Source organism: Podarcis liolepis (genome assembly GCF_965112155.1).
Source record: "Podarcis liolepis genome assembly, chromosome: 10".
NCBI lineage: Eukaryota > Metazoa > Chordata > Lepidosauria > Squamata > Lacertidae > Podarcis > Podarcis liolepis.
Genome location: NC_139562.1, coordinates 63,183,681 through 63,205,981, shown reverse-complemented (window position 1 = coordinate 63,205,981; position 22,301 = coordinate 63,183,681). Strand labels below are relative to the sequence as shown.

The 22,301-nt window shown below is 44.5% G+C and overlaps 1 protein-coding gene across 13 annotated transcripts in view; it reads right to left on the bottom strand.

Annotated features, from left to right (window-relative positions):
- Positions 1–242: 242 nt before the first annotated feature.
- The window catches only part of PANX2 (pannexin 2), a 46,943-nt gene continuing 24,884 nt past the window's right edge, over positions 243–22,301 (bottom strand). For 2 of the 13 annotated variants that reach the window (XM_083463512.1, XM_083463507.1), the window contains exons 3-4: positions 6,190–7,641; positions 243–1,978 (exon numbers count right to left, since the gene is read on the bottom strand). In XM_083463512.1, coding sequence (XP_083319638.1) covers positions 1,599–1,978; positions 6,190–7,641 — 1,832 coding nt within the window. In that variant the 3' untranslated portion in view covers positions 243–1,598. Of the gene's footprint in view, positions 1,979–6,189; positions 7,696–12,422; positions 12,505–15,593; positions 15,794–18,473; positions 18,607–21,927; positions 21,985–22,301 lie in introns of those variants that run through there. The other 11 variants (XM_083463519.1, XM_083463518.1, XM_083463509.1 and 8 more) reach the window with 11 other exon arrangements.

Here is a 22,301-nt window from a genome sequence, read left to right as displayed (position 1 = left end):
GGTGTGAGAAGCTAAAATCAAAACATAGTCCAATGTGGCACACTTCCACTGTGTGAAACTTTTAACTGTCCTTGACTGGAAATCCTGTTGACGTTTCTAAAAACCGACTCAATTGTACAAAAAATACTGTGTGCTGAGCAATCCATCCTTTCTGATCCGTGCCGCTGCAGACAAGAATTCACTTTTGAATCTGCCCTTATTCAGCCATGGTTCAAGAAGCAAAACGTTCAGACGCAAAACCATTACAAGCTGGACGAGTCAATATTTTCTTGACCTGTGGTAAGCTGTAGCGTAGACAAGTCCTTTAAAAAGACTCAAGTAACCATCTGCTGAAACACCACACCATTGGAGAAATTAGCTCTTACTGGATATTTTTTTTAGCAGCACTGGAATATCCTTCACATCAGTGAAGCACCTTAGAAAGTTTCAGACCTGGTTTTGCAGACGTATAGGACAACCCTCCTCTCTCCGCTCTGCTAGAATAGAACATCTGACTCAACATTCACCCTCATTCACAATAAAATAGACGTTAAAAAAATAAACTCTTCGTTTTCGTCACCTCTCGCAACACATATGAACGTACTAAAGGGCAGGACATAGCTCTTCATCTCCTCATTCGTAAGTGCAGCAGGCTGGCCAGTTTCAGTTCTCTTTACACTGATGCTGGCAGAAGACCAGTTGCCACTTAAGTCGCTGGCAGGGCCGGCCCAACTATTTGGTAGAGTGGGATGGATGCAGCTCTGTTTGCCATGTAGCCCGGCTTGCACCTGCTAAACTAGCCTGCTGCCCTCACAATATGGTGGAGGATACTGGCCTGTTGTTGCAGTATGCGGAATGCATGTGTGTGGCGAGCACTCTCCTCCTTTGCCTCAGGCGGCAAATTTTTTAGGGCCAGCCCTGGTTGCCCAATACCCGTGGACCAAAATACAGCTTGCTTACAACCATGTCATTAAGAACACACACACCTGGCTGTGTTTTTTGTTTGTTTCTTTGTACCTTAAGAGACAAAACACGTTGTTACTCCTGCCTTTTAAAATGGAAGAATAAATATCATACATGTTATGTGCTTCATTACTTTACCGCAGGAGATGGGGGCCCTGTGACTCTCAAAATGCTGTTAAGACTCCGTCAGTCCTGGCCCAGGTGGCCAACAGTGAGGGATTATGGGAGTTGTGGTCCAGCATCATCTGAGGGGCTCCAGGTCTCCCCCCACCCCCGCTTTACAGAGAGTAGGCTATAAGTGCTTTGTTTAAGAAACACTGTGTGGCATGCGCTCAAGCACTTTAAATATTTGGATAGTTGTAGTAATCCACACAGAACTCATGAAGCTACAGCTAACGTCTTTGTGCTTTGTTTCTCGGTGTTCCAAGCATAGTATATAATTTGGTTGTCGTTATTACGGTGGTTATTGTTATAACATTTTGCAAGCTATCGATAAGACACGACGACACTACCCTGAACGACCGATTTGGAGTATTGGTGAAACCAATGGTCTGCATTTCAGCACTCCATGCTCATGCAGTGGATGGCATTGGCAGGGCAGCATGGTTCACGTGAAAGTGGCACTGGGAGGTGTGATCAGCGTCAGCTCTGGACCGTCAATACTCTACAGAGTTCACCATTGCCAGGGGCTCATCAAACGTCGCCAACATGACTTGCTTCGTGGAAGGTCTGGAGATGATGTCTCCTGCCTCCGTGGGCGAGTGAATACTATTGTCTAAAGACTCGTCTATAAGGTTTGACACCACTTCTTCTTCATGGTTTTCATACAACGTATTGATATGCAGAAGAGGGTGAGCGGCGTTACAGTTTAAGGCAGGCACTGGCTCTGCTGGGCTTATGTGGGGCAGAGTGACCTTTTTCGCAGCACCGGAAGTTGCTATGTGGTTGTGATTGCAGGTGAGAAAAGTCCCGGCGGCAGGCACAGTCCTGCATGTGTTGTGAGAGTAAAGGGTATCTTTCCCCGGAACAGAAGATCCTAAAAGAGAAACAAAACACATTTTTTAATCATTGCTCGCTTTTCATACACCCAACAGGATGAGTTCTGGCATTCATGTTTTGTGGGTTCATCTCCATGAAAACAAGCAATTGGCGAAGGCTACATTCTCCATGGATCTACACTCTGATACAGTTGGACAGAGTATCTATAATAGGATCCTGTATCATCTTATGCCTCTCTGGGCTAGTTGACACATTAGCCTACCAAAGCCTCTTTGTCCTTGTAGTGGCCACTGGTTTCAACAGCCACTACAGGTACCTGATCTGGAGAACTTTCTTCCAAACCCTCAGAAGGACAGCAAGCAATACTCACCCATCCTCACCTAACTCACTTTTTTTTACTTGCTGAAGGTAAAAAGGAAGTTACCTGTTTTCCTTCCTTGTTCTTTCTACTATTTGCTGCTCTTGATTTCAGCTGGGAGGAGACAGAGCAAGGAAAACCAGCTGGCATCTGAGAGAACAAGGAAGAAGAACAACAAGAGGGGCGGTGACTCTTTTTCTCCGTAGTCAGAAAAGGCAAGGATGCTACGGTAGTGAGCGCATGGTGATGCCTTGGGCACCTGGAGAGGCCGCCAGAAGCATGGAGATGCATAGGATGCTTCCTGAAGAGGCTAATGCGTGAACAGATCCTGAGAGACCATCAGCAGCTGCAGAAAGCCTAGCTGCCTAGAAAGCTATTTTAGACTCTGGTGGTGAGAACATTGCTCCAGATTCTAAATAATTGTTAACGCAGAAGGTCTCTCAGAGAAACATACACAGAATTCTTTGAGGAGGGATCCAGAGGGGATATGCGAAGATATTCACTGGCTGTCTTCTCCCACATGAAAACCAGAATATTCAATTAGGATGTTCTTCAGAGGCTGTTTTTTATACAGCCCTATCTTCCAAAGTGGGCATCTACTGAAGAGAGTCTTTTCTGCAGTGACCCTTGAATTGTGAATATCTCCCTAGATATTTTTTAGATGCCAAAGTCTACATTATTCTCTCAGCGTTTTCATGTCATTTTAGAATATCCGACCTTCTTTTTAATTGGGTGATTGCTTTAAATTTTATTTATCGGTTCATTATCCCTATTGTTTTTATTAACTGCTGCGTGGTTTTATTGTTTCTACCTTCTTCTTTTAAATAGCTTTCTTGAAGTGTGGAAGCTGGAATATGGAAGCTGGAGGATAAATTCTTAAAAATAAACACCTTAAATATTTCAACACACAGGAAAGCAGGATATTTTAAGCAGCTGATGTAAACACCCAAAGGCCAAAGCAATAAAAATATGATGTAGCATTATTCATAGAAGAGCTGTAGCCAGAATATATACTAAGTAAAAAAGCAAACAAACCTCAACGGCTTATATCAAAGTAGCTGTATTAAAACTAATGGGATTGCTCAGGACTAAGTAATTTGATGATGGGCATAAACTGTCTAGGAAAGCATATTAATGCTACAGTTAAACTGTCTAGGAAAGCATATTAATACTACAGTTAAATAGGTTAAGAGTTATTCTCCTCAGCTAACTGTAGTTCTGCGAGGGGGTGGCTGGGAAGCTGAGAATTCTCAGTATCCTCAGCTATAACTCCCAGAATTCCTTTGAAAGAAGCCATGACAGATTAGTACAAAACTCATATAAATTTTCCTAGTCTAGAAATACTCCTGAGTGACGTTGAAAGAGGAGTAATTTGCACACTTAATTACCCCCTGGAAATGCAAATTCTACAAAGCAGTTTAATTCTAAATATCCCAGCATTTGCACCAAGAGAATGGAAAACCTGAGTTATTCCAGAACGTTTTCCAGAACGACCCCCTCTTTAAGTCCCTAGTGTAATTTTTGATCATTGGTCTGGATTAGTGTTTTCCAAAGTTGGGCCTCCAGATGTTTTGGGACTACAACTCCCATCATCCCTGAGCACTAGTCCTGCTAGCTAGGGATGATGGGAGTTGTAGTCCAAAACCAGCTGATAGGATAGGATAATACTTTATTCGGCTATAAGCCCACAAGGTAAAACAAATCAATAGATAAAAATCAATAGATAAAATCAATAGCATTTTACAATCTAAAATATCAACTAAAATATTTCAACGCATAATCTCTAGATGTACCGTGTTATGGCCTTGAAGATAAAGATGGTGCATAGAGTTTACTGAATTTTTAATAGTCATGCAGCATTCCATGAAGTCTTTTATATGACAGAACTGAAATCAGGAATCTAGCAACCTGTAATGTTCTATAAGAGTCAATGTCCTGGAGTAGATAAGCTAGATGTAATTCAGGTGGTTTAGCAGCAATTTCCAGAATGACTGAACTCAGGATCCTTGATCGGGGAACATTGTATAAGGGGCAATTAAACAAGATATGATAAAGGGATTCTATTGATTTGTTGTCACATGTGCATAAAACAGAGGTTTTACCGTTAGAAAATCTATTGCTCAGCACATTTGAGGGGAACACATTAAATCTGGCTCTAACAAATGCGAATCTATGCGACGCAGCCGATAAAGTAGACAGATATTGAGGTATCTGGGACATAGATGTAATGCCCTGATATATCGGGGAACATGTACCTCCAAAACCAGCTGGAGACCCAACTTTGGGAAACACTGGTCTGGATTCCCTTCAGCTGTGTGAGTTTTCTGCAAGCAAAGCTATTTGTGTGCATCCCTCTGAGGAGAGACATTTTAAGGTCTAACAAAACAAACAAACAATGGACAGCCTGTGATATTCAGCTGACCTATCTCTAGAAAGGCCCAAGATGGCAGAGGTGATAGGTGGAGGTGACTATTATTATCCTCGTCCCTCTCCAACAGTCAGGGATGGGGGGAAAGCAGGTACCTATGTTAAGGAGAACAATCGGCCTGCAACTTTGCAGTTGTGTTCGAGGCAGACCAAGCGAGAAGAGACTTAGTGGCTCCCTCAAGAAGAGCTCTGGGACAGCTGTGTAAAGAAGCTAGGTGGAACAAAACATGAAAACGTCCCTAATGACCTCATGCAAAGGCAACCAAAACCCAGGGTAAACACTGGAACTCTTGAAACCCCACCACTTGGGAAACTGGGGTGCAATTTACATGACTAATAGGACCTGCATTCTGCATTTGTTCTGCCTCTGATCCAATTCTGAGGCTCAGGTCATTCAAAATGAACCACCTTCCTAAAAAACATCAGTTGACAAGAGCAAGAGGAATAAAAAGCATGTTTATGAAAGAGTTTAGACTGAATTACCAGAGCATCTGAACGGACAACAAGACTATTTTCTTTTAACTATTAGTGAGTTAAAATTTTAAAATAAGCTGCAGATATGAGCAGCCAGCCTCTAGGTTAACAAGAGAATATGCAAGAAGGGGGAAATTCCTATCAGCAAGTCTCAGGTTCAGCTTACATCCCTGGGGTCTGGTTTCTGTATCTGCATGCTCATAATCCCATGACTCTGCGGTTGCACCTTCCCATCCTACCTCCTCCCATCTGACACATATAGATTCCAATACAGAAGCTACTGTATTGGTGTGATGTGATATTCCAACCATGTGGAAAGCAGCAACCCTGTCCCGGGAACTTCTAAGAAATTGTGGAGTGAAACGCCCAAGATCGGAAGCAAATTTGCAAGCAGCTTTTGCATCTGACTTGGACCCCATGGGACAATTAGCCACAACATTCACTGTACCAGGATCAGGTTTAAGGTGCTGGTTTTAACCTTTAAAGCCCTAAACAGCCTAGGACCCTCGTACCCTCATACCTATGGGACCACCTCTCTTGGTATGTCCCACAGAGGACCTTACAGTCTTCAAATAAAAACATCTTGGAGGTCCTGGGCCACAGGGAGGTTAGGCTGGCCTCAACCAGAGCCAGGGCTTTTTTGGCCGTGGCCCTGATCTGGTGGAACGCTCTGTCACAAGAGACTAGGGCCCTGCAGGACTTGACATCTTTTTGCAGGGTCTGCAAGACGGAGCTGTTCCACCAGACCTTTGGCTGAGGCACAGTCTGACCCCCTCCTTTTGTAATCCTTATAGAACTCTAGCCCAATGGTTGCCATTAATTTGACTCTGAGTTGATTTTAGAATGAATTGATTTTAGAATGTATTTCAATTAAATGATTATGATTTTATGTACACTGTGTTATTTTTACTGTTGTTAGCTGCTCTGAGCCTTGGCTGGGGAGGGCGGGATATAAATAAAATTTTATTATTGTTGTTTATTATTATTACCTTTGAGGGAAGAAGCGACATGCACGATGACTTTCTCTTCTTGGCTTAAAAATCCACTCCCTTGGCTTTTGGATGTTGCCATGGAGGTAATAGGTTGAATCTCTGGCTTGGGTTTCTTACTGCTCAGTAGATACGGATGAACGTCTAAGGAGAAATGTCGTGTATGTTTCTTCTCATTGCCTGCGCCGGAGAGGGCAGCAGATTCATTTTTGTGGGTTGAAGACGGCTGAGAGTTTTTCGAGTTAGCCTCCAGCAAAGGGGCAACCAAACTGTCTGTTGCCGTTTTCCGACGCACGGGCTTGGGCTTCTCAGGCTTGTTGTTTTCAACCTTCATAATGGCCAACTGCTCTTTGAACGGCTGAGGAAGAGGATTGGAACTCGGGATCCACTTCATTTTCTTCCGGGGTCGCTTAATGACCAGCGGTTCGCTGGGGTCAATGTCCGCAGGATCAATGCTGGGGTCGATGGTTTGTATCCCGGAATCGCGCACGGTTGGGGTGACATCGTGATTAGACTGAGCGAGCGCCGCCAGCAGCTGGCGCACCACGTTGTCGTACATCAGATCGCTCTCGTTGGTGATGAAATCCAAGCGGTTCAGCGACTTGATGTGGTCCCGGTTCTCGTTGCAAAACATAGCCAAGATATTGATGTCGCAGAACTGGGACTTCTGCCACTGCTTTTTCGTCTTGATGCCGACCTTGTTCAGCTTGTCAAAGATGAAGTTGGATTTGCGGACTATAAAGAGGTGGATCAAATTGATGAGGATAATCAAGTTCATGAAACAGAGGAGGGCAATGTCTACCACGGCAATGATGCGCTGGAGCTGAACTGACGGCAGTTTGCAGTTCACCCGGATGAGCAACCTTGAACTGCTCGTTTTGTCGGGAGGCTCCCCTAGAGCGCACGTAAACTCGTTTTGCTTCTGCGTGGCGTAATAGGTGGACAAGTACGTGATCGGGATGATACTTAAAAATATGATGAACAGGTGCCGCGCAAGGTAAAGTTTGGCTAAGAAATTGCTGCGTCCCCTCCGCTCCAGGTATTTCTCAAATAAGTTTTGCTCCGGGCTCTTTTCCTTCTCCGCGTTCTCAATTATTTCTCTTTTCTCTCGCTCTGTAATCCCAGGGCCTTTGGACTGTATTTGCTTTTCGATTTTGGGCGCACGGCCTTCGGCTGCTCGGTGGTAGCAGTTATCTATCTCCTGGAGCAAAAAGTTAAGTTCAGAAGTCAGCCTGGTGGAGGCCAGGAATTCCCAGCCAAGCGCTGGAATGTACATAATGCCAGCAAAAGCCAGCAGGGCATATGGAAGGAACTTATGCTCAAACAGGGAGGGCCAGCGGCTGGCATTTACTCCTGGCAAGGCATCCCTTAGTTCTGTCCAACAGTATCCTCTGGCATACAAGGCTTGGTCACGGGTGAAGTTGTGTGGTGTGTAACAGTATATTGGTTCCTCTGTATAACAGAGAGAAAAGTCACTGCTGTGCATTTAACCTACAAAAAGAAGCTCTGCAAAATAAATATTTCATAAACTATATCAATTTTCGTCTACTGCATATTTAAAATAGCATCAATGTGCATAAAACGGCACCATTCTAATTGCCATGGCCAACTCGGTCTTCCTAATCATGAGATAAATCTTTACGTTCCATAGATCTGCATAGAGATCATAGCTCTTCAACTTAGGCAGTTTACAGAGGAATCTGTAAACCTGAAAACTCTAGGATGAACTGGAGCTAGGAATATCATTTAACACTTGCAGCAGTTGTCTTGGGGGAGATTTCCAATGTAAACCATAATGTGCTCTGGAAAGCAAATGAACAGGATGCCACAGCAATACAATTAGCGAGGGTAAGGTAAAGGTAAAGGGACCCCTGACCATTTGGTCCAGTCGTGACCGACTCTGGGGTTGCGGTGCTCATCTCGCTTTACTGGCCAAGGGAGCCGGCGTACAGCTTCTGGGTCATGTGGCCAGCATGACTAAGCCGCTTCTGGCGAACCAGAGCAGCGCATGGAAGTGCCATTTACCTTCCCGCTGGTACCTTCTACTTGCACTTTGAGGTGCTTTCGAACTGCTAGGTTGGCAGGAGCAGGGACCGGGAAACGGGAGCTCACCCTGTTGCGGGGATTCGAACCGCCGACCTTCTGATCGGCAAGTCCTAGGCTCTGTGGTTTAACCCACAGCGCCACCTGCGTTTCTCATTGAACAGGTGCAGTCTTACTATTTCAAAGACTAGATACATTTCTTTAAGAACACGTGACTAAGCAGGTTTACTATATTATTATTATTTCTTTAAAAACCCATTTGAAACAGCTCAAAATCCAGGAGGTGCAGCAAGTAAAAAGCCAGAGAACTTTCCAACCTCCTTGAAATCCTTAAAGCAGGTGGAACCTTCTGGTCCTGAAGGTCCGTTCCTTATCAAATCCTGGCCTCGCAAGCCTAATTTCCAACCTAAGATGAACTTATAATGCCTGGTTTCAATGGATTTTTCAAATGCTTCACTCCGTCTTTTGTTTTTTTTTAATCTTTTTAGGTAAGTTCATGAAGATGCCAACAAAAGTCATGTTCGGTGTTGTTCACAATACCGAGAGATGCTAGTGAAGTTGTAGATGGATGTTAATGAATGTTAAGATATCTTGGTATCTTCATGAACTTACCTAAAAAGATAAGGAAAACAAAAGACTGAGTTAAGCATTTGAAAAACCCATTGAAACCAGACATTATAAGTTCATCTTAGGTTGGGTAGTTCCAAGTCTCTGTGGCTTTGCATAAGGTTTTGTATATTTCTCTCACAAGACTGATAAAGAATGTATAATTATTTTGGTAATTATTGTGTGTATAATAGTTGTCAACGTGTTGCATGAGTCGTATTACTTAAATGCACAGGTTGCATTTTTCTAGCATCACAAGCCAAATTTGGCAGGCGGGAGGGACTCCGTACCTGTCAATCACCTGACCTCGCATGTTATCAGGTGACCGGGTGCTTTGATGTTCCAAAGCCAGGTCTTCAAAGACCCATGCAAGGCTTGCTGCAGGCATGGCTCACACAGCCAATCTAACAGGCTTTGGCTCTGCCACCCACCAACTGATGGGCAAGCGGAGCTGAAGCCAGCTTTTCCTTGCCATTGCACCATCAGGAGTGCACTTTAAGGTTGCCAATTGTGCACTGGAAGCCGCATCTCTACCTGTGCCACACCTGATGTCATATATGACAAAAGCTGTAGGGCAGGTAGGTGTGGTTTGGGGGGGGAATGGCCTCATGGGCCAAAATTGAACCCTCGTTTGACCTGCAGGCAGGAGGTTCCACGCTCCTGACTTCATGGAACAGAAGCTTTGACTATACAGCAACAATATATTCAAAGAACTTGGCTGCTCAAATGCTGAGCAGCATTGGTAAGTCCTACATTCTCTTTGCTGTGTCCAGATTCTTCTCCGTGAGATCTGTATAATTCATTCTCTGCATGTACTCAGACAGAGAAGGGTAGTTTAAAATTATCAAGGCTTCTAGGACCATGGCGGTTGTTTACCTCTCATGTGCTGAAGGAACAGCTGCTGTGTTCTAAATTTTGGAGCTTTTAAAAATAAGTCCAGAAGGAGAGGCCCAATCTCTATACAGCAATGTTCTCAGACAACGATACTACCAGAAATGCCAGACTATCCCATGGTATATTTCTATGACAGTTAATCTGGCCTGTCTTGAAATCATAGCCCATTGGAAAAGGGTGCAGAATCCGTATCCCAACGCATCATATTCCAAAGCAATGGGCAAAAACAGCCCGTTGTGAATTTAGCAGTACAGAAGCCCCCTCAAAGCATGGTGGATTCGAACACCATATTCAGGGTAACAGAATAACTTCTATTCATAACTTGTGCAGATCTTGTTTGTTTATTATAAAACACGAGACAGGGTAGATGACAGCCAACAGCTTTCCTTCCTTCTGTATCTATGTTTCCAAGGGAAACTGCTGCAAGCTAATGATCAGTGTAAAGTGCTCCCTTATAATTTGAACACTAAGACATTTTGTGGTGAACGCCACACATTTTCTATATGGAGAAAAGCACAACAGCTATGATTTTTAGAAACCCATCAGCCCCATCTTGGCTATATACATTCTATGTAGAAGCAGCTGCCCGGTGTCCTGTAAATCATCTGGGAACCCAATTAAAATATAGATTTAAGTACATAATGGGTTGGTTTCACTGTAACACTAAACCACCATTAAGTATTATGACAGTGAGCATAGGCTCCTCTCAGGTTTGTGTGCTCCCGTCTTTTCTGGTACAGGTTGGGAAACATCCACTCCTGTTTTAAGTACACTACAGCTTGCTGTGTCTTCTGAACTCAGGCAAACCATGGTTACTCTTAAGCTATGATTAGTGGAAGCAAGCCATCTTCAAACCAGACTTTATGAAGCCGACTTGTTTCCACTAAACATAGTTAAAAGATTAGACGTAGTTCAGAGAACACGCTAACCTGTGGTAAAAACAGAAGCTGAAGCTCTCAATCATTACTTCTCATTACCACACCAAAGGAAGGCTCGGCTTATTCTTGTAACACTAAACCATGGTTACATCTCAACACAACCAAGGTTTCTCTGTATGGATATTGAGTGATCTAGAATCCAAACAAACACTTATCCTTCAGGGATGCATATTTTTAACTTTAAATCTTGACAACTTAGAGCAGGGGTCAGCAAGGTTTATCTTGCCTGGGCCAGATCGGTCCCGCGGAAATCCCTCCATGGGTTGGATCGCCTGCGTGCCCGCTATTTCCGGCGTCTGCATCTGAGCAGACACAATTTCTAGCATCTGCGCATGTGCAGACGCAATTTCAGGCGCTGCAAAAGTGAGTCCCCGTGCCACGAGGGTTTAGTGCAGCACGTGAGCGGGCAACTCAGTTTGGAGGCGAATCATAGGCCGGTCAAACGACCCCTGCAGGCCGCTTTCGGCCCATGGGCCTTAGGTTGCTGACCCCTGACTTAGACAATTCAGGCTCTGTAAGTGTCTTACAATAATTTAAAACGATCAGAAATTAAAATCTAACTTAAAGCATAGCCTCTGCAACCCACTAATCCAGGGATCTCAAAGCCCTTTCTGATACAAAAGTTCTCACTAGGGGAGAGCAGCCAGCCAGTTGGCTAACAGAAATCCTGTAACTATGACACCATTTAAGAGTAGGACTCTAAATCTTATGGCTGAATGGAGATTTCCTCCCACCCCAGGAATGTACTTAAACAAAGCATTTTAATTTCTCCTAAATATGTGAATGTCTGCCATCCACTGTATAGGCAAAGACAAAGTTCTGCACTTCATGATGCTGTTGTGGGAGTAAAGTCAGTTCTCAGCCACTCAGGCATGGGACCAATTCCTATCGATGGGATCCTGCCATGTGTGAGTTTGTCCACAACGCTCTCAGATAGTGCACAGAAACACAAGGACTGTCGACAATATACAAGCCTCCATCTAAGCTCCACTTGCAGTAATGATAGGTCTTTTGCATGTGCTATAAAATTATTAATTCAGTTAGGAATGCCTTGTTTCACTTGTGTGGGAGGGTCTGTCTAACTGATTTCGATAGGGCTGCAATTAATTTTGCCTCATTTCTGTAGTTTGCACTGCCAAAGATTATTTTTTGCATCTGAATACTCGTGTTTGCTGCTAAGGATTCAGCAAATGTTTGCTTTCAAGCGTTCTCTAGGGAAAAACTTAACTGTGGCATACAGTGACACAATAATAGTTTTGGACAAGGGATCTGCATGGGTGAGTCTATTCTGTATTCGTAACAGCTCACAGATGCTCCTTTACTAAATGCAGGAAATGGGCTAAATTATTCACAGTGCCCTGACAAGGAGCTCTTAAAATAATGCTATTAACATCTAGCTTTGGAAGATGTATACTGAAAGTACAAAGACTGTCACATTTCAGTGGATTGTGATCAGGCTACCATACAGGACAAAGTCATATCAAGGCCAGCCTTCTGTAAGAAGTTGCCTCAAGCTGATTCATATTGTATGATTTCTGGAAACAGAGTGACTCCCGTCACGGGACACATGAAGAGATGTGTTGTGTGAATGACCTCTACATCCCATACACTTCCTGACAATATTACGGCAAGCAGTTCCCGAAATACCTTTGTAGTAGGTCTCATCATGACTTAGCACAAGCTATTCAACATCAAGTGAAGGCAATCACTTGCAAAAAAGGAAAGGAAGAAAGGGACTATAACTCCCATCACCCCTAGCTAGCAGGATCTGTGGTCAGGGATGATGGGAATTGTAGTCCAAAAACAGCTGGAGACCAACGTATGGGAAACCCTGCTAATATAAAGAAATATATTTGCAGCATTACACCTCGCCTGCTTAAACCACACAATCCCAGTACAACCTCTCACTGTGCATAGTCACGTGTTCAAAATGGAGTTATTATCTCGCTGCCAATTTTGGATTACTGGACCTGCATGGCTATCTATACTTTTCACACGAAGCTGGTTACCTGTCTTTTCCCCCTGAATGAAAATATGCTCCCAACTAACACCGACAAGGCATTTTATAGAAAATAAATATAGAATGGAAGAGTAAGAAGGTGAGCCCATTCCTAATGTGTTTCTGCGTGAGCTGCTGTTCCAAGTTCACCTCCTGATTGGAAAGAGGTAAGCTGAGAGCAGTGCGTTGGCATGGGCTGGTATGCCTCTGTGGATGGGGAACCCAAAGGGCTGGTTCAGGAGAGACAGACTAAAGAATTGGTTTCTCTTCCTCTCTGCAGTCAGCATGGAAACCAAGGAGACTTGCAGATCCCACTCACTCATCTGCATGGAAATCTGATTCACTGGCTATGGCCATGAGGCAGGTTGTTCAGCAGAATTACCGTATTTTTTGCACCATAACACTCACTTTTTTCCTCCTAGAAAGTAAGGGGAAATGTCTGTGCGTGTTATGGAGCGAATGCCTACAGATGGCGGGGGGGGGGGGGATCTGCTGCAGTCATGAGCAGAGGATCCATGGTTCCCCTTCCTTCCCTCCTCCGTGGCTTGCTTTGCAACAGCAAAGCGGGAGAAGAGCCGCTGAGTGGGGAGGAAAGAGGGACAGAGAACCTGCTTGCTTTAAAGGAGCAAAGCGGGAGAGGAGAGGAGCCTTCTCCTCTTATACCCCTCTTCTGCATTATTAACAGCATCCTTCTCCACCCACCCCACGCGTGTTCCTTGTCCCTTGAGTGCTCTTCCTTCCCTCCTCACTTAAAACGTGGTTACAAAGCACGGAGCCACATGGATCCTCAGGATTTTTGCACTGGGTCACCCTAATTCACCATCAGATCACATAGCATGTCCATGGCTACAGCTTGCACCAAAAAAATTATGCACCCACTATTGCCTGGGGCCGCAGTGGTGCAAAAATGTGGTTACAAAGCATGGATCCTCAGGATTTTTGCATTGGGCTACTCCAAACTCACTGTCAGATCACATGTCTGTGGCCACAGCATGAACCACAAAAATCATACATCCGCTGTTTCGCTTAGAATTTTTTTCTCTTGTTTTCCTCCTCTAAAAACTATGTGCGTGTTATGGTTGGGTGCGTGTTATAGAGCGAAAAATACGGTATTTTAATTCTTTATAGGAAACAGGCTCAGGAGGATTGAGTTGATGAGACCAGTAATGGGTCCAACGGTCAAGAAGGTGGTTTCTGCATATGCTGTAGGGGCAGATAGGTAAAGGTACCCCTGCCCTTACGGGCCAGTCTTGACAGACTCTAGGGTTGTGCACTCATCTCACTCTAGAGGCCGGGAGCCAGCGCTGTCCGCAGACACTTCCGGGTCACGTGGCCAGTGTGACGAAGCTGCTCCGGCGAACCGGCACCAGAGCAGCACACGGAAACGCCGTTTACCTTCCCGCTATAAAGTGGTACCTATTTATCTACTTGCACTTAAGGGTGCTTTTGAACTGCTAGGTGGGCAGGAGCTGGGAGCTCACCCCGCCGCGGGAATTCGAACCGCCGACCATGCGATCGGCAAGCCCTAGGCGCTGAGGTTTTACCCACAGCGCCACCCGCGTCCCTGGTAGGGGCAGATAGGGCTCATCAACTGGGAGTGTTGCCCATCTAGGACATGGGTAGGCAAACTAAGGCCCGGGGGATGGATCCGGCCCAATCGCCTTCCTAATCCGGCCAGCGGACAATCCGGGAATCAGCGTGTTTTACGTGAGTAGAATGTGTGCTTTTATTTAAAATGCATCTCTGGGTTATTTGTGGGACATAGGAATTCGTTCACCCCCCTTTCAAAATATAGTCTAGTCCCCCACTAGGTCTGAGGGACAGTGGACCAGCCCCCTGCTGAAAAAGTTTGCTGACCCCTAATCTAGGAGAAGCGACTCTCTAATCCTAAACATCAGCTGCCCTGTTTTGAACATGTAGGTGTGAACCATGTTTATAGCATTGCTAATCCACCTTGTTCAGGATTTCATTCAAATCAATAAGATCAAGCAAGAAAACATATGGCAAGCTAAGTGCCTTAGCAACGCTGGAATGCTTGTGATATCATCAGTTGCTTCTGGCCACTAGGCTGCTTATTTTGCATACATGTAAGCTTTAATTGTCACAGACTGAAAACTCTGCATTTTAATTTCCTCCTGACCTCACTTTTTACACATACACACACACATACACACACACACACACACCCCTCCATATTCCTGCTGAGGATAATATTTAGCACACTTGATGTAGTGATTCTAGATCTCAAAAAAATATAAATAATAATAATATTTTTTTATTTATTTATAGCACGCCCATCTGGCTGTGTTTCCCCAGCCATACTGGGCGGCTCAAAACACATAATTGTAAAACATTAGACATTAAAAAATTTCCCCAAACAGGGGATGTCGTAATAAATATTATGCAGTAATAAATGTGGCGAAACAAGACACTGTTGTTTTTTCTGCAACAGACTGACATGGCTGGTCCTCTGGAAACAGCTAAACAAGGAGGCCAGAATAAGTGATAACATCTTTTGAAAACAGCAGCAGCAGCAGCAGCAGCAAAATCAGTGCTCTGAAACTGTTACGTAGTTTGGCCCTCAACACACAACTCCTCTCGGCTGAGATCATGCTACCTGAAAGTGCTTGTTTTCCGATAAATGCAGCTTCCTAATAAGCAGGCATTCATCGTTTGGATTTGAGCGTATTCTACGGCATTAGGTAATACTGAAAGACGGGCTCTTTGACCTTTGCAACAACAGACCTCAGCGTGAAAAACAAGAGAGAAAGCACAGCGGGTTCAGCTAATCGAGAGAGCTATTGTGCACGAATAACAGGCTTCACTTAGGACAAAAGAATGTAATGATGCACATCATTTCCAATCCACCCAAAGCTTTGCATGTGCAAACTCGGCTGAAATGAGAGCCGCACAAGAGCGCACACCTGTTAGACCGTGCCCATATTGTACCATAATATTATGCAGCTGTGCCCAGAAAGAAATCTCCTAGCGCTCTTCTAAGCTGAACAAAAATACAACACAACATGTGAATTCCTTGATTTCTTTAATTGAGTGAAAAGCAGGCATTGCATCGTTCCTGTGAATCAGCTTAAAAGAACAACCATGTCCCCGGAACCTCTTCTTTCTGGAAAAGAAATGATAAATCGGTTAAAACAGTTTAAATGAAACTCGTTCTATTTTGTTTGCCAGCAAGTAAACGTATCAGCTTTCCTCACTTGGGCCAGGTGATTTTTAAAAATGGAAATCCACAAACTGTTACAAAAACAATGGCTGCCACTGAATGTATCATCAGATGAAATGCACCATGAACTGGTGAATCGAGGACTCTGGCCCCATGTTTGGCAACCACTCCTTTATAAGCCACTCATAGGCAAGAGTCGTGGCTTCTGCAGGCTGGGCTTTCTGAGAAGATGGCAGGGGCCAAAGCAGGTGATTGGCTCCTGAGAGTCGTCTGGGTGAACACTGCTGCCTTCCATTGCCTGATATCCCTTCTAGGTAAAGGTAAAGGTACCCCTGACCATTAGGTCCAGTCGCGGACGACCCTGGGGTTGCATGCTCATCTCGCTCTATAGGCTGAGGGAGCGGGCATCTGTCCGCAGACAGCTTCCGGGTCATGTGGCCAGAATGACTAAGCCGCTTCTGGAGAACCAGAGAAGTGCGCAAAAAGGCTGTTTACCTTCCCACTGGAGTGGTACCTATTTATCTACTTGCACTTGACGTGCTTTTGAACTGCTAGGTGGGCAGGAGCTGGGACCGAGCAACAGGAGCTCACCCTGTCGTGGGGATTCAAACTGCCGATCTTCCGATCGGCAAGCCCAAGAGGCTTTGTGGTTTAGACCACAGCGCCACCCGCGTCCCGATATCCCTTCTAGCTTTGCCTAATCAAGAAGTGAAGAAAATCTGCTCCTCCAGTTGTTGCTAGACTACAACTCCTGTCCCTCACTATTGACCATTGGTGGGAGTTGGAGTCCAAAAGCCGCTGTGGGGCCACGGCTTTCTCATCCTTGGCCTAGCCCCTCAATACTCTTGTGGAATCTGCCCAGAGGCTCGTATCCTGTGTTTTCATGCCAGTCATGGAGGGAACCCTCTCCCCCAGCAGCCAGCACAGAAACGTATTCTACTTAGAAAGCTAACTGAAAAATTGTCTTCTACTGAGACGGTTGGTGGAGAAGGGAGAGCTAAGGGGTGGGCTTCCTTTCCTCTGTCGCCAGCAAGGAAAACAATAGCTGCTTCATAGGCATGGATTTCCTTGTTGTCTATGAAATCCAGGCGAACTGTTAAAACTCAAGGCTGCCACAGATCCAGCTCAATCTCCCAACATTCTGGATGCATCTCATAGCTACTGATTTGGACCTGAACGGTGATCACCTCTGGTTTAAACCTCTGAGCTGCTATCCTATGGTACTGATGCATCTCTGCTGACCAGCTTCTCCCAGACATTTGTCTGGGCTCAATCACCACTGAGGTCTGATCCCAATGCTGCCTATGACTGAATATCAATGGTTTCGAAGATAGGCCAACACTGATTCAACTAATCAGGTGATTTGGTTGCTCGCATCACAAGTGCTTACATTATACACCTTTTGGTGCCAGGCAAAAAAGTTCCTTTGGCTAGCTGACAGCATAGCTGTCAACGTTTCCCTTTTTTAAAGGAAAATTTGCTTATTCCGAATAGGATTCCTCGCAAGAAAAGGGAAAAGTTGACAGCTATGACTGACACCCAATGTCCTTTTAAATGCGTTCTAGGAGGGGTGATTATTGGTTTGTTTTTGTTACATATTTGTGTTTCTTATATTGTAATTTTATGTTGTGAACTGCCCCAGATCTACGGACGAAGGGTGGTATACAAATTAAATTAATTAATTAACTTAAATTAAAATAACGTAACATAACAATATTATAGGTGAAAAAACATAAAGGTGGTGTGCAATTGTTTTATTTACTACAGCTGTGCGTCACCTATATGTTTTTTCATGTACAGTGGTACCTTGGCTCTTGAACTTAATCCGTTCCGGGAGTCCGTTTGATTCTCGAAACCGTTTGAAAACCAAGGCGCAGCTTCCTATTGGCTGCAGCAGCTTCCTGCACTCAATTGGAAGCCCCGTTGGACGTTCGGCTTCCGAAAAACGTTCACAAACCGGAACACTTACTTCCGGGTTTGCAGCGTTCGGGAGACGATTTGTTTGACAACTAGGCCATTCAGGAACCAAGGTACTGTCGAGAATCCAGCTCGACATCAGTAAGAAAATCAGTAAGAAATCAGTCTCACACCAAGATGACTTGAAGAAGAAGCTTTGGCTACAGCCGTAACGTTTATTGTGTGCAGTAAAAAATAGATCATCCTCCCTCCTCCAGCACTGCGCTTGCTCTGCCTGGTACTCAAAGGTACCAAATCAAAGGAATGTAACCTTGCTTTTGCCCACAGACAAAGAGAGTGTTATGCTACGTGAGCCAATCATTAGTCTAGCATGAGGTGGTCACGTGCTCATCATGCTCTTAGCAATATCTCGTGCTGTAAAATCACTCTGCAATAATAAGAACTCTGCTCATGCTCTTATGTACAAGCAATCATTTTCCCACAAGGTACCACTGTGTTATTATTATTATTATTAATTAGATTTGTATACCACTCTTCGTCCAGCGATATCAGGGTGGCTTACAACATAAAATTTACACACGCACACACACACACACACACACAAAATACATCATAAAAAGAGTTTGGGATGAAATCTCAACTAGGAAGTGGTGGTGATATTCATTCTAAGTATTCCCCCCATTTAATAGAAATATAATTATAGTACCTCTTGTTAAGAGAAGTATCCTCAGTGGCAAACACAGCTTTCTTGAGAAAACATTGTCCTACAACATGCACAGTTAAAAACAGACCTCTCTCTATGCCATGATTCAGAACACAGCTCACAGGCGAGAGTTCCTCTGAAATAAATGACCAGGTTTACGGGTTCAGACTTTTTCAGTTTAGTTGGGGGCAAATGAAACTCATTCAAATATTAAAAGAGCCTACCCTGCTGTTACTGTTTCAACGCAACTGTCTTTAGAGGGCCTCAAGGTGGGGCAGTAGCCAAAGCCCTGAAGACAACCCGAGACCCTCGGGTGGGGTCTGAGGCATAGCTGTCAACCGTCCCTTATTTGGCGGGAAACTCCCTTATCCCAGCGCCGTGTCCCACTGCTGTCCCTTATTGATGATGTCCCTTAAATTTCCTGGGACATTTCAAAGGAAGCAGCTCCTCTCCCTCCCTCCCTGCAGGCCAGGGAGAAGGGAGGCTCCAACTGTGTTGCTTGGCTGCGTTGCTCACCCAATAAGGATTCTAAGAACGACTGGAGGGTGGAGCTTGCATGCCTTGTGCCGATCAAATTGGCTGCGTTGCCTGGGGACTCGCCTTTGCTCAGCGCTTCCCAGCAGAGAGGTGACGGTGGTTTTCCTTGCTGCATCCCCTTTGCTGGGTTGCTGCGCTGTGGGAACCACCGCTTGAGGCTTTGTTTGGCTGCTGGCTGGGCTTTCTAAAGCCTTTGGCTCAGAGGGGCTCAGAAGTTGAACATACCTGTGCCCGGAAAATCCCTTATTTTGGCTGCTGATCCCTTATTTTTGAGGCTGCTGGTCCCTTATTTTCAAATCTGTAAGTTGACAGCTATGGTCTGAGGAAGGTGGTCAAAAGCACTATATGCTCTTTGCCACCCCTTCAATCTTAACTAGGCTTCCAAGTGCCCTCTGTTGAAAGAACACATTACGCACATCTTTATCCCATGCCGTATGATTTGAAATTATTATGTTGGTGTATATGAAATCGTTTTCAATGTTTTATTGCTAAATCGCTTCCATGTGTTTTACAAGGCAGCAATTCATAAATGGAACAAAATAAATCAATCTCCTAGACACATTGAGAATCTGGCTTGTAGGCTGGCCACATTCTGTCACCTCCACCAGCCAGCCTTTTGCTGATGAAAGGGACCAAAACTTCGAAAGCCAACCTGGTCCTTCAAAATTCTGGAAGTGTTCAAGTTCCTAAACAGGTGTGCAGCAATGTCTGTGAGGTTCTTTACATCCTGGCTTACATAAAGAGCATAAAACTGTATAAGTGCTACTTCTGTAAAGTGGTTGTACCAGCTTTGTATATAAACCAATGTGGCTTTCTTCTCTTGCTGACCTTATGGAACATGTCAAACATAAAAGTCTGAAAACTCTTTTGATCTCGTTTTCTCAATGTCACCGTGGCATTAAAGAAAAAAATAGAGAGATGAAGGAACACAGGAATTAAAAAACCCAATGGTACATTCAAATTATCTGAGATTCTTCCTGACCTTTTCTTTATGGGGAAACTAGATAGCGCTCGCTTCCTGCTCTTTAACGAAAATCAGCAGTTGTAGAGATCCAAAGTCTAATTTTAGCACACATCAAAGCTACAGCTATCATTTGGGTATGGCGGAGTCCCAACTCTTAACTTGTTTGATTACATCACAGTCCTTTCACAGATCTGGAAATCATTATTTCAAAATCTGTGGATATTTTGCGCCACAAATCAAAATCTTCATCTTACTTAGCCAATTTCTTTTCAATAGGTTTGATGGAAAAGTTTGCATGACATCTTAACAAGTTTTAGTGATGTTCACTGAGGTCCAGCTCTGAGGGCCTTCTGGTGGTTCCCTCACTGTGAGAAGTGGAGTTACAGGGACCCAGGGGCTTCTCGGTAGTGGCACCCACCCTGTGCAACGCCCTCACATCAAATGTCAAGGAAATAAACAACTATCTGACTTTCAGAAGACAGCTGAAGGCAGCCCTGTTTAGCGAAGTTTTTAATGTTTGATGTTTGGTTTTCAAACGCCTTGTGAGTCTAACGTTTTGGCTCCCGAACACCGCAAACCCAGAAGTGAGTGTCCCAGTTTGCGAACTTTTTTGGAAGCCGAACGTCTGATGGGGCTTCCAGATGAGTGCAGGAAGCTCCTGCAGCCAATCAGAAGCCGTGCCTTGGTTTTTGAACATTTTCGGAAGTCAAACAGACTTCTGGAATGGATTCCATTCGAGAACCAAGGTATGACTGTATTCTGTTGGGAGCTGCCTAGAGTGGCTGGGGATGCCCAGTCAGATGGGCAGGGTATAAGTAGTAAATTGTTATTAATTATTATTATTATTATTATTATTATTATTATTATTATTATTAAGTTGTTGGGCCTGCCTTGGATGTGTATAAGCAGTAACACACTGGGTTGTATTCTGACCTAAGTCCACTGAATTCAGTGCATCTATTCTGAGTGTGATTAAGTCAGACACTAACCCAATGTCTATCTGCAGATCTCTGGGATTCAAGAGCAGTAGTGTGGCAACCAGAAAGGTAACCAATATAGGTAAGGTAAAGGGACCCCTGACCATTAGGTCCATCCGTGACCAACTGTGGGGTTGCAGCACTCATCTCGCGTTATTCGCCGAGGGAGCCGGTGTACAGCTTCCGGGTCATGTGGCCAGCATGACTAAGGCGCTTCTGGCAAACCAGAGCAGCGCACGGAAACGCCTTTTACCTTCCCGCCAGAGCGGTACCTATTTATTTACTTGCACTTTCGCGTGCTTTTGAACTGCTAGGTTGGCAGGAGCAGGGACCGAGCAACAGGAGCTCACCCTGTTGCAGGGATTCAAACTGCTGACCTTCTGATCGGCAAGTCCTAGGCTCTGTGGTCTAACCCACAGCACCACCCGTGTCCTGTAACCAATATAGAGCCACACTGAAATTGTTTTGGAAAGAGCTTGAGATTTCTCACCAATTCTCTTCTAAAACATCAGTCCACTGAAGGTGCCGTTCTATATCAAACACTTACTTGGGAGTAGGCCGGCCCCACTGAGAGTCGTGAATGATTGCTGAGTAAATATGTATAGGAACAGTCTGCACGAGAGTGAATAGGGATATCTGAGGTTCGGACATACTACCAGTATCAAGGAAATCTTTAATACTATATTTTAATTCCGGGGTGGCTAACCCCCAGCTTGGGGGTTGAGTCTACAATTTTGAAACACAGTTCAGATGAGGAGGGGCAGGCTGTTTTCCTCCCCCCCTCTCTGTGTGTGTACGTGTGAGACTATGGGATGTCCACTGCCAACATGTGACCCTCCCACCCAAGGGTTGGGCAAGGTGCCCCATTCAAACAGATGTACTAAACTTAACATATTGAAAAGTACAAGTTAAGCAGGAGAGATTACATATTGGGGATTAAACAAAAGACCGAAAATGACTCATCAGTCATATAACTTACTGTCTCCTCCATTACTTCTTTAGCAGGAGAGTGGTAGAGGGCTGCAGTGGGGAACTGCTAAGAGACAGAAAAATACAGTATTCATGAGCTTACTTGGGTGTAATCAAGCCATTTTGAGCGAATGTCATGAGAAAGCCAGAGTCAAAGAGAGGGCTATGGATTAATCTGTACACAGCCGCCTGGCTTTTCTGCTGTCTTAAAAACACAAAAAAACCCAACTGGAATATTTGAGGAAGAGAAGAGGATCTATAGAAGAAGAAGAAAAGTGCAATCTTTGCTGGAAGTCAGATACTGTTATCACTTTTGAAATATACAGCTCAATATTATATAAGCTGCCCTTTGAAAAGGATCTATCCTTAAGCTTCTTAAAGGGC